General features: G+C 54.0%; 2 protein-coding genes across 2 annotated transcripts; both read left to right on the top strand.

Annotated features, from left to right (window-relative positions):
• Nucleotides 1–1,522: 1,522 nt before the first annotated feature.
• On the top strand, nt 1,523–3,256 carry MONBRDRAFT_11284 (uncharacterized protein; the record flags this gene model as incomplete). Its single annotated transcript, XM_001749151.1, has 2 exons — nt 1,523–2,642; nt 2,844–3,256. The coding sequence occupies 2 exons, from the start codon at nt 1,523–1,525 to the stop codon at nt 3,254–3,256; spliced, it is 1,533 nt and encodes a 510-aa protein (XP_001749203.1).
• Nucleotides 3,257–4,156: 900 nt separating this feature from the next.
• On the top strand, nt 4,157–9,517 carry MONBRDRAFT_33958 (uncharacterized protein; the record flags this gene model as incomplete). The annotated part of the gene is made up of 21 exons (XM_001749150.1): nt 4,157–4,517; nt 4,994–5,162; nt 5,389–5,483; nt 5,656–5,768; nt 5,876–5,939; nt 6,086–6,227; nt 6,423–6,505; nt 6,620–6,698; nt 6,779–6,845; nt 6,933–7,040; nt 7,171–7,572; nt 7,677–7,766; nt 7,861–7,910; nt 8,018–8,126; nt 8,201–8,255; nt 8,328–8,437; nt 8,556–8,611; nt 8,710–8,960; nt 9,060–9,106; nt 9,177–9,298; nt 9,384–9,517. 21 exons carry the CDS (start codon nt 4,157–4,159, stop codon nt 9,511–9,513), a joined length of 2,703 nt encoding a protein of 900 aa, XP_001749202.1. The 3' UTR covers nt 9,514–9,517.
• Between the last annotated feature and the right edge of the window lie 2,025 nt (nt 9,518–11,542).

The following is an 11,542-nucleotide window of genomic DNA, read 5'->3' as shown; positions in this document are numbered from 1 at the left end:
ATGATGGCGGTTGTGTGGGCTGCGGACGTTCCGCAAACCAAAGATGGACCAAGGAGGAGGAGAAGGCGGAGGCAGAGCGCGCGTGAGTGTCAAGTCGTGTTCGCGCGCGCACGCGTGCAGACTGTCAGGACATTGGATGTCAACCATGAACCACCCCAGCAGACGAACCTCCGAGACTCGAGGAAGACGCAGAGTAGAGACCAAGCACCACAAAGTCAGTCAGTGAGCGCCCTCAACAGGAAAATGAGAGAGAGAGCACAGAGAGCACAGAGAGAGAGACAGAGAGAGAGATGAATTGGTTCGGTCGGTTTGAGAAAGAGAGAAGTAAAGAGCAAAGACACAAAGGAAAAGCACAACTACAGAGAGAGAGAGAGAAAAGAAAGAGAGATGAATTGGTTTGGTCGTCGAGAGAGAGGAGAGAGACAGAGAGAAAGAAACAGAGAGACAGAGAGAGACAGAGAGAGACAGAGAGAGACAGAGAAAACAGAGAGGGATGAGAGAGAGATGAGAGAGAGAGAGAGAGAGAGAGAGAGAGAGAGAGAGAGAGTGAGAGAACCAAAAAAAAACGGCAAGATGTTCCAGGAGCAAGACTCAAACAAAGAAGCAGAGCATGAAATGAAGTAAGATCAAGGATTGAAGTCGGATGGATTTGCAGCGGATGGATCGGCGCTTCCAGGGACACTTGGTGGGGTCGGTTGGGCTGTTCCAAACCCCCAAGATGGAGCACGGGTGGCGGGAGGCCGCCGGGCGGGAGCTGGGGGAAGCAGAGGAGGTGCAAGGCAGGACGTAAGGCTCGCTCGAGAGGCAGCAAGGCAGGGGACGCAGTGGGTGTAGATGAAGCAAAAGACGTAGAAGTATACCCACATCGTTAACCATCACCTCTATTCTGGTGGATACTTTGTGCAGAGAACAATGCACTTTATGCAGCAAAGTGTGGCGTGTAGCGTTTTGAGTGGGAGCACGAGCTCCGACCTGATCCCAATCATGGACAAAAGGCCCCTTTGTTGTTCGTCACAGAAGCAAAGGGTTGTAAGCCAGAGATCGTTGCTTGTGGCTGGTGCTTGTTGCTGCTGCTTGTTGCTGCTGAAGGAGAACCCACATGTGCCCACAGACAGACAGACAGACAGACAGACACAACCGTCTGACAATGTGAATTGTCAGCATTGCAGCCAAATACCAACTGTCAGTCCCTCCTGACAACGTCCTGTTTCCCCCACACACACACACCATACAAACACTGCACACAAAATTGGTCAGAAATTTTACGATGATCAACTCGCTGACAATTTTTGTCTTGGCGGTCGGTGGCCGTGACTCCCGGCAGCCGTCACGCCCCGTCAGATCGGTCGAGCCTGCGCGGCGCAGATCAAGCAAGGATCATTTGAGTTTGAGAATAGAGATCGGCAGGCACTCGAGGCTTTGAGCTGGTTGGCCTCGTCTCTAACCTGGTCTTTGCATACCTCATCATCCGATATAGTTGACATACACAGACCGACGCACGTTCACACGCATGCGCATACACATGGCGCTGCCGTGCAGCCAGTTTCAACCCCCCCAGATCTTGGGGGGCACGTCGTGTGCCGTCTGTGGCTTTGCCGAGAAACAACATCTCGCAGCAGCGGCCAATTTTGCGGCCGGCACCACCAGCTCTTCCCAGACACAAGCTCGCGCCCATCATGGCCGAGGGCGACCCGGTCGGCCCGGTTCGGCAGCCCCACCACCTGCCCGTGGCGTGGGCGTCGGTGTGCAAACATCCCGTCCCAACACAGGCCGTGCCGTTGGCTTTCGCCGTCAGGATGAGCTGACTGATCTTGCCGAAGCCTCCCCGCTTTATCGCCCCCCGGTCTACACCCGAAAGACCAAGGCCGAGCAAAATGCCAGCCAAATCACCCTTGGGGCCCCGCGAGGGGATCCTGCAGGGCCCCCCGTGTCCATCGAAACCATGGCCAATGGCACCGTCCGCGTCAACATCGGCCCTCCAGCCCCCGGTGACAGCACGGTCGACAAGGTCCATGGCGGCCGCCCACCCGCCTCGCGTGATGGCTCTCGTCGAGGTGGTCCTGCAACACCCAGCGGTCGCCACCGCCACCATCCCGCCCGCAGCGGGCGTGTCGTCGACGGCGTACATCTCGAAGCCTCGGGTCGGGAGCTACGCCAGGAAGAAGCCACCTTTCTCCATCGCGCTGCCCGCGCTGCCGCTGAGCGCGGCGACATGGACGCCGCCACTCGCTACTTTGACGAGGCCCTCACTACCCTGCGTCTCTCCCCCCACTCCAACAACCGTCCCCACGTTGATGATGATGATGATGATGGCCCACCCCAAGCCGACGCCACGCTGGCCGATCAGGTGGACGAATGGGATGAAGGCTATCGGTACAATCGTCGCATGAACGTTGGCTTGGCACAGACCCTGACCACCGCCCGCGATATGCAGCTCTCTCACCAGCTCAATCAAGCCGACGCCAAGATGCTGGCCGCCCTCGGCTGGGGCCCTCAACGCCAGCAACAGGTCCTCGATTGGTACCGTCGTTACGCCGGCCCCACCCACATGGACATCAAGGCCTTTGGCAATTTTCTCCAGGCCCAAGGCGTTCCTGAAACACCCGCTGCTCTCTTTCGAGCCTTTGATCGGCGCGGAAATGGTAAGCGCGCCCCGCTTTCGTCTTCCGCCTTTTGCCGACCCCACGTCCTTGTGTTTCTCAGCGCCGCCTACCAACCCGCCATCAAGGATCGAGAGTGGAACTAGCAAAGGGGGCCCACTCACAAACCACCGGTATCGCTGCCGCTACCCACAACCGTATTCACACCCTCTTGCCATGATCCCGCGTCCCCGACTTCCTTAGGCAGCTGGATCTCCGAAGAGGACTTTGTCATGGGTGTGGCAGCCTGTCACCCACGCACCCCCCACGAAGGAGCATGGCAGATACTGCGCGACAAGGCCATCTATCGGTTCTACAGCTACAACGGTAGCATCATGACCGAAGCCAATGCCCGCGACCTCGTTGCTGCCCTCGTCGGAAGTCAGCCTGCCGACGCCCGAGACCGCGCCTTCCGCCATCTTCGAGCCATGTCCAAACCCCAGGGCCATCGCCTTGACTTCAATAGCTCCAAACTAGACGCCACCAGCTGCCAGCACATTCTTCTCCAAGCCCTCTTGCAAGGCCAGCCCCGACTGGACCGCCAAACCTGGGCCACCGCTCTCCGTCTCGAAATTCTGCCACCCCTGAAACAGATTCTTCGCGTCCGCTTGGCCTAAGCATCGCCGAAGCGGAAGAGAGGGAGGGTGGATGGGATAGCGTTCCCAATGCACATGCTGTTGGCCACGAGTGCTTTGATTATCAAGTTCAGGCCAAATTTGCTCTCTCTCTCTCTCTCTCTCGCTCTCTCTCTCGCTCTCTCTCTCTCTTTGTGCACGAGGCATCCATGTCAATAGACATTCAAAATAATTAGTCTCTTTGGGGTCTGAGCCACAAGGCGATCGGTGCCCGTGAAAGGATTGTTTCCGAATCTGTCCTCCCATTGTGTGGCACGGCCCTCTTCCCATGATCCACACACGTCGCAGTGCCTCCACCCTGACGCACAAGCATGCCCTTTGATAAGTCTTCGTCTTCACCTGTTCTACAAAAGGCACCAAATTTCTCATTTTCTTGTCACCACAAGTTTTTGACAATCACCACTCAAGACGAAGAAAAAAAAAAAAATTCCAAGTGTGTGTCAGTGAATGAGCTGCTGGCGATGAAGGCAGTGGTGCAGCGCGTGTTGCGCGCTTCGGTGTCTGGTAGGTGGGCTGTGCTGCGTGCCTCTGCCAGGGTGCAGGATCGGGCTTGCAAGCAGCAAGGCGTCTTGACGCTTTGAGACGCCTTGACGCTTTGTGTGCTCAGAAACTCACCCAACTGGGCGACCAAACGTGTCTCGCTCGGCATCTGGTCGTGTTTTCCTCAAACTAGTGGATGGTGCCGTGGTGAGCGCCATTGACAAGGGCATCTGTGTCCTACTCGGCGTCACTCACGATGTGCGTTGTTCGTCTCTGCTGGGGCCTTGGCGGACTGCGTGGGGTCCTGACGCAAACTCCCACGACGCGCGCCCTGCCCGCTCGACTTGATGCTGAGGGCGACTCTCAATCGCGGCCGGAACTGACACGCGTCGTCGCACGGCCATGCGGCAGGACACTGAAGAGGATGTCGATTACATGGTGAAGAAGCTCGTCAACATACGCCTTTTTGAGGATGAGGAAGGGAAGATGTGGCGCAAGAGCATCAAAGATTTGGACCTGGAGCTGTTGTGTGTCAGCCAGTTTACCCTGTACGCCAAAATGAAGTCGAACAAGCCCGATTTTCATATGGCGGCCCCAGGCGAATTCAGTCGCCAAATTTATGAGCAAGTCTTGGGAAAGCTGCGGCAAGCCCATCCTCGGCCTGCTGCGATTCAAGAAGGTCAGTTTGGGGCTATGATGGCCGTGGATCTCGTCAACGACGGCCCCGTCACCATTGAGCTAGACTCGAATGCCCGTTTCCCAGGTCGGTACCCACCATGCGCCCCTAGCCTCCTCTGTCGCTGTGACTCCACGGTACCCATGCTTTCCCGCTTTACCCTTTGTGGCTTTTGTGTGTTTCAAACCGTGCGCGTGTCAGTCGCAGTCGCTGGTTGTCCGATCGAGCGAGCCAACGCGTCTCTTTTTATGCCTCAACTCTTCAGCAACGCCTCATGACACTACGCCAGTGGGCAAGCCTGCCGCGCAGGGACAGCCAGATGCTTCCAACTAGATCGGGGCCGCAAACCTACGCAGGCTCGAGTGATACTTTGGACTGCAACACGCGGTCCGAGAGACGCCACCAAATTTACGACCGAGCCCGCCAGCTTCTTGGCGTCATGCTCCACCTCGCCTGGTGCTCTTTTAACCTCCAGCACCTTGCTTGCCCCGCCGTCCCCCAAAGAAATCAATGTCTTGATTGAGCCCAGTCTCGTAATGCTGCGAACCATCGACTTGTCACAGGATATACCAGCCAACACACCCAGAACCCCAGTACACGACGACGATACAACCTGTTTCTTCTTCTCTTCGCGCGCACACACACACCCTCTCTCTGTGTCTGTGCCTGCCCCGCCCGCCTGCGTGCTCTCAATATAATCATCATCCCCTCTGGCGCTCTGAGCTCATTCATGTCAGTAGAACACACTCTCGTTGTTGAAAACACCCAAAAAAAATCGTTTTGTAACGACAAAAGGCACACACATGCACAGAGCGCCTCTCTCTCTCTCTCTCTCTCTCTCTCAAAAAAAAAATTATTTTTTCTTCTTTTTTTTGGACGAGCGAGGGTCAAGAAAGGCGGCGGAGGAGGCACATGGATGAGGACGGAGCTACGGCTTGGTGAGCGTGTTTTGGCGCAGGAGGGCAAGTTTGGGGCGTGAGCAAAGCGCCGGCTCTGGCCTGTTCTTGACCATGGCTTTCTGGAAGCCTGGTGAACGCCGGCCCGGCGTCAAAGGTACGAGCATGAATGCTCACTGGCTGCGTGACCGGACGGCGCTGTGGCAGTCTGTCTCGCCATGGCCTGGCCCTCTGATACTCTTTGCCACCTGTCTCGTTGTCTGACGTCTTCAAATACAACTTCAGCGGGGCGCGTGACTCACTCGGGATGCGGCCTCGCGCTTGGGTAGCGTTGGAGGCGGATCGACACGATGCCAGCGGCGAGGATCGCACTGGCTTCACCTACAATGCCCACCAAGCCTACACCTTGTCCCAGCAGCGCGCTCGTCTTCCCGTCTTTGAGGTGGGGTCCAAACCCCTGCTATTTCTGCCCCGAGCTCATGTCTAGTCGCGCTCGACCCGGGGCCTTCCAAGGGAGCCGAAAGGTCTCATCTACCTGTTGACTCTTAGGCGCGCGAACGCATCCTCTACATGCTCGAAAAGTATCAGACCTTGATTGTAGTTGGTGAAACAGGTCCGAGGCAGTGTGACCCAATGGAACCTCTTACTCTCCGATTTGGTTTCTGCTATACAGACTTGTACCGGGCGCCCACTCACGGTCTTTGCTCTCCTGCCGGACTCTCGGGGGCTGGGACATCACGACTTTATCGTCGCCGACAGGCAGCGGCAAGAGTACACAGATTCCTCAGTATCTACACGAAGCTGGCTGGACGGCTGACGGGCGCGTGGTTGCCTGTCTCCAACCTCGCCGCGTAGCCGCAGTGAGCGTGGCTCAACGTGTTGCTGAGGAGCGAGGCTGCCAGTACGCTCCTTGCCTCGGTCGCGCCTTGTCTGACGCTCTTGTATTTGTGGCGTGAATGGTGTCAGGCACGATGAACCTCTGCAAGCACTTTGTCTCATGCTTTTACTTGTCCTCCTTTGATTGCTCTTGCTGCTCTTCCTCTCCTTGACGGACGCACTTTGGCCGTGTGGCCTCGCGCTCTTGGATATCTGATAGCGTTGGCGAGGAAGTCGGCTATGCCATTCGCTTTGAGGATGCTTGCGATGAACTCAAAACGCGCATCAAGTTTATGACCGAAGGTATGACACCGAAACATAAAAGTTTCGATGCCTCTTTCGCACACAACCTTTGGCCCTGCGGTCCGATGACCATGTTTAACGACGCGACGGTTGATCTCAAACGCGTCCTGGCAGGTGTTTTGATTCGTGAGATGATGCGGGATCCCCTCTTGAAGCGATACAGCGTCATTATGCTCGACGAAGCCCATGAAAGGTACAGCTGCAGCGCGGGAGCCTTTTTCCAATGCAGTGTTAGCATAAAGGTCATCTCACATCCTACAATCATCCTTGCAGGACCATCTTTCTGGACGTTGTAGTGGGCCTGCTCTACAAGATTCAAAAGAAGCGTCCAGACCTCAAGGTACACCCGACTGTTGGACACCTGCTTCATTGCCTTCCAGTCACCATGTACTCTTCTTTTGATGTTCATTGCTTTTTCTCGTGGCAGATTATCGTGTCCTCCGCCACATTGGACGCCGAAGCCTTCCGCAACTACTTTAATCGAAACCTAACAGGCGATAGTCGACAAGACACAGCAGGCATCATCACTGTCGAGGTACGTCCTTCAGCCTCCTTGTGCCCGAGCAGTATTGGACGTGAATTCGTCCATGTTGCCAGTCCAAGAGCCGTGTGCCGTGCTCATCCTCTTTGTGCCCATCCCCCTCTCCGCTGCCTCCACCCACCAGGGGCGCACCTACCCTGTCACTGTCATGTTCAGCGAAACCCCCGTGCCAGACTACCTGAGCGCCACAGTCAGCACCATTCTCGACATTCATTCGACCATGGGAGCTGGGGACGTCTTGGCCTTCCTGACGGGTCAGGAGGAAGTGGACGAAGCCGTGCGGCGCCTCAATGCGCAGTTTGGAGACAATCGGCGAGCACCACACGTGCTACCGATGTATGGCGCATTACCAGCACGCGATCAACTTCACGTCTTTGCGCCAGCTGGTGATGGGCGCCGTAAGGTGATTGTGGCGACAAACATTGCCGAGGCCAGTATTACCATCCCTGGCATCGTCTACGTCGTTGATTGTGGCTTTGTCAAGATGCGAGGCTATAACCCAGACACTGGCATTGAATCCCTGGTGGTGCGTTTTTGCATTCTGTCCGAGTTGGCTCGTCTGATGTCGCCCCTCCTGGCCAGCAGTGCGCCTCACTTCGCCATTTCTGCTCGTTCTGCTTTTATATTCAGGTCACACCCATCTCGCAAGCTTCCGCCAACCAACGCGCCGGTCGTGCCGGTCGCATGCGCTCCGGTTGTGTCTACCGTCTATATACAGAGGTGGGCTCATCGCCATCGACCCCGAACCAGGTGTCATGTCGGTGTCATCTCGGCATCTTGCTCATGCTAAACTCGTTGGCTACACTCCCCTCAGGCTGGGTACCGTGAGCTGCGTGCCACGACCGTGCCCGAGATGCAACGCGTGTATGTCTCAGTCGCAGTTGCTACGACTGGACCCATTGCTCTCGACAATTGCTCTCATTTATCGTCACATAACGTGTTCGTTGCCTGCGCCCGCTGCTCTTCATCAGTGACATTTCAAACGTGATCCTGCAGCTCAAGGCGTTGGGTATTCACAACGTGTTACGATTCCCTTACCTATCGCCACCACCCGCCAAAACCATGGTCAACGCTCTCGAGGTATGGAAAGGAGTTTTGAGTCACGCCCAAACAATTTTTTTTTTTTTTTGGCCCTCATTTTTCTTGGACCATAGAGTCTCTTTGCTCTTGGAGCTATTGATGACCAAGGCCGCCTCACCAATCCGCTAGGTTTGTTCACACATCCCTTTGCCGCGCTCGACTCGTCAGACATGCTCATCTCGAATGATATGGACGCAACAGGCTTTCAGATGGCAGAGTTTCCGCTTCCACCTATGCTGTCACGCACCTTGCTGGCCTCTGGTGAATGTGGCTGTAGCGAGGAGATTACCGCCATCATCGCCATGCTGCAGGTATACGTTGATAGCAGATGTCGCCATCCAACTTGATGCCTCTTTCCAATACATGTTTGCTGGCAGTGGTTGCGTCTTGCTCAGGCCATCCCCTGTCCCTCGTCACTCTGTTTATAAGGTTCAACACGTGTTCACGTCCCCTCCAAACAAGAGACAAGAAGCTGCGCGGCGCAAGTATGTATGCCTTAGCATGGTTTTCTACCCCTGGTGCTCTGCCCTCAACACTCATGGAGGCGCGTTGATATGTGCTCAATGCATCTGAATCGTGTTAGGCAACTGTTTTCTTGCGAAGAAGGCGATCATTTAACCCTACTCAACGTTTTCATGGGCTTTGAACGTGCCAACTACGATGGTCGCTGGTGTTATCAGAATTTCCTTAACCAGAAGAATTTGTTGCGAGCCCGTGAGATTTGCCGGCAATTACGGAAATCATTGCGGCGCTTTGACATTCCGCTTGTCAGCTCTGAAGGCGACAGCGATGCCATTCTCAAATGTCTGGTCCGAGGCTTCTTTGCCAACTCTGGTATGTGCACTGCGGGGTAAATTCCGAGCCAGGTCGCAAACATGCCTCCACTGACACGTGCGCGTTTTGTTTTGTTCTTTGATGATCTCGCTTGGACAGCACGCTTGCACATGGACGGAAGTTATCGCTCGATTCGAGGGGACCAGGTAAACTGCTGAACGCTTTCCTTTTTGCTTGGCGACTTGCCCGTCAATCTCATCATGCCCTGTGGCTTAGAAATTGGAGGTGCACCCGGGCTCAGTACTTCATGCCGAGAAACAACCAGCCTATGTCATTTTCAACGAAGTCCTTCTCACCTCGGCTAATTTTATGCGCGATATCTCTGGCGTTGAAGCCAGGTGTGTTGTTCATGTCCTCCATAACTGAAATGGCATGAGCGCATTCCCGAATGCTAACCGGCTTTTGCATTGCTTTTTTTGTTAGCTGGCTTTCTGACTTGGCACCACATTATTATGCTTACGGAGCTGAGCGATCGGCTGAGCCGACAGCTCCAAGCTCAATGCCAGCCCATGATGTTCTTGCTGGCATTTTTCCTCCTGATGTGCGATCATAACTTGTAATCAGCCGTGCCGCTTGATGTGAATACTTTGCCATTGACCGCAGGCTTGACAAATAAAGGATGTGAGCCATGATCGCACAATTCATCTAGAGCCCGAATCCAATAGCACAGAATAACAAGTGAGGGGATGCAAGATGCGCACAGCCTTGGCTACGAACAATATCAACCTCTTGATGGTCGTAATCAACCCAGATGCTCATCAGCACACCTGCTCAAATAAAGGAAAGCTGTGGGACAGGAATTCTCATGTCAAAAGTGGTTGTCGATTTGCAACTTTTTGATGACAACATCTTGTTTGCGAGGTTCAAGGTGCCCATTGGTTATGTCGCGTGGTTATATTGAGAATTATGCTTTGAACTGTCGCCAACGGTCATACCACATGGAATACACCGGCTCTCGTCCGATCGCCGCAGTTAAGCCATGTTGGGCCATGCTAGTACTATCGTGGGTGACCAGATGGGAATACATGGTGCTGTTGGCCTCTTTTTTTTTTTTTGGAAAATGGCAGCGGGGGGGTAAAGGTGTGGGAAAGAGGAGGATGTTGGTTTTTGAATGGTGAGAAAGGGATGGCGCTGGAGTTGTAATTTTTTTTTTTTTTTGAGTGAGTGAGTTGGTTTTAGGCGTTCGGGGGGTGGTGGAGGGAAAGTGAGGAAGTTGGTGGGTGGTGTGGCAGTCGAGGTATGAGAGTGAAGGGAGTGGGGTATGTTGTGTAAGGTGTGGTATTAGGGCGGGGGATGATTGGTGTGATGGAGATTGAAATTGGAAATTGTATGACATTGTGTATCTTGTGACTTGTATCTTGTATCTTAGTGTATCTTGTATCTTGTGTCTGTGTATCTCAAAAAGGACTTGTCGTGTGTGTGTGTGTGAAGTGAATGAATTTATTTGCAAGGGGAATAAGGTTAGGGATGCTTGGACGTGAAATGCAAGCCGACGTAGTGGAGAAAATAGCAAGCGGAAATGGTAAGCGGATGCTGTACAAGGAAGAACGGCTTTGAGTGCATCCTGAGAGGTAGCAGTCCGAGGGGTTGCGAAGAGCGGACGGAAATGGCAGCGCAGAAAGGACAGGATGGAGCCTAGTATGGGCGTCATGAGACGTGTAGCAGCGTACCCCCAAGACATGCGCTACGCATGGCTACGTGTGAGGGCAGAGTGTGGGGCAAAAGGATGCAAGCCACGAGCAGCAAGATGTCGGGTAATAAACGTGAATTTTCGCGGTAATTCTCGTAATTTATCTTGATTTTCGAGTTGATATATGGCATCGCGTCAAATTGGCATTGCATCGGAGCATATGCAAATCCTGATGATGTAGGTATACATAGTAAGAAGTGGGCTGTTTGTTCGTGCTTCTGATGCCGGCGTTGCGGTGTGCCCCGATGCGGACTGCCGAAAATGAAGTCAGGCCGCTCCAATGGCCAGATGCGTTTTGACATTCGAAAGTGCATCTGGGGTGCAGCCATAAATCATAAAAACGTTAGGAGGATTTCTGGGACGTTCATAAATGTTGACCATAAGCCGTAGTACCCCGAACCAACTCGACTTGATGTGGCATGCATCCGGCAGCGCCAGTACACACTGGCACACACGTGTATGTCATAGTCTATGCAAAAGGCGTTCCAAAGTGCAATCAAACAAAGAGAGCTGCTGGTAGCAGAAGAGAAAACGAGATGGTCACAAACGGCAGCCAAGACAAACGGATACTTGCGGCCGTATGGACGAAGGAATGAGGGTCACAAAATGGGCAACTCATGATACCAGCACCAGCAACAATAATCAAAACAACGACGACGACAACAATGCCAAAAGAAAGGCACAAAGTACAAAGTGGGTTGCAAACCAAAGGGCAGCGGTACTGGCTGAGGTTGAATGCAAGGTACACCACGACACCACAGCAGCCATGTCCAGACAGATTGACGAGAACAAGTATAGCAGTCTCTTTCAAACGCATGAGCTAGAGCACATGCTCTTGACATGTTACGTGACGAATGGCACAGCAAGTGACGTCACATCCACGTGTGACAAA

The sequence above is a fragment of the Monosiga brevicollis genome, genomic scaffold (genome assembly GCF_000002865.3).
Source record: "Monosiga brevicollis MX1 MONBRscaffold_28 genomic scaffold, whole genome shotgun sequence".
Classification (NCBI taxonomy): domain Eukaryota; class Choanoflagellata; order Craspedida; family Salpingoecidae; genus Monosiga; species Monosiga brevicollis.
The sequence above is the reverse complement of the archived record's forward strand: the minus strand, read 5'-3'. Positions and strand labels throughout refer to the sequence as shown.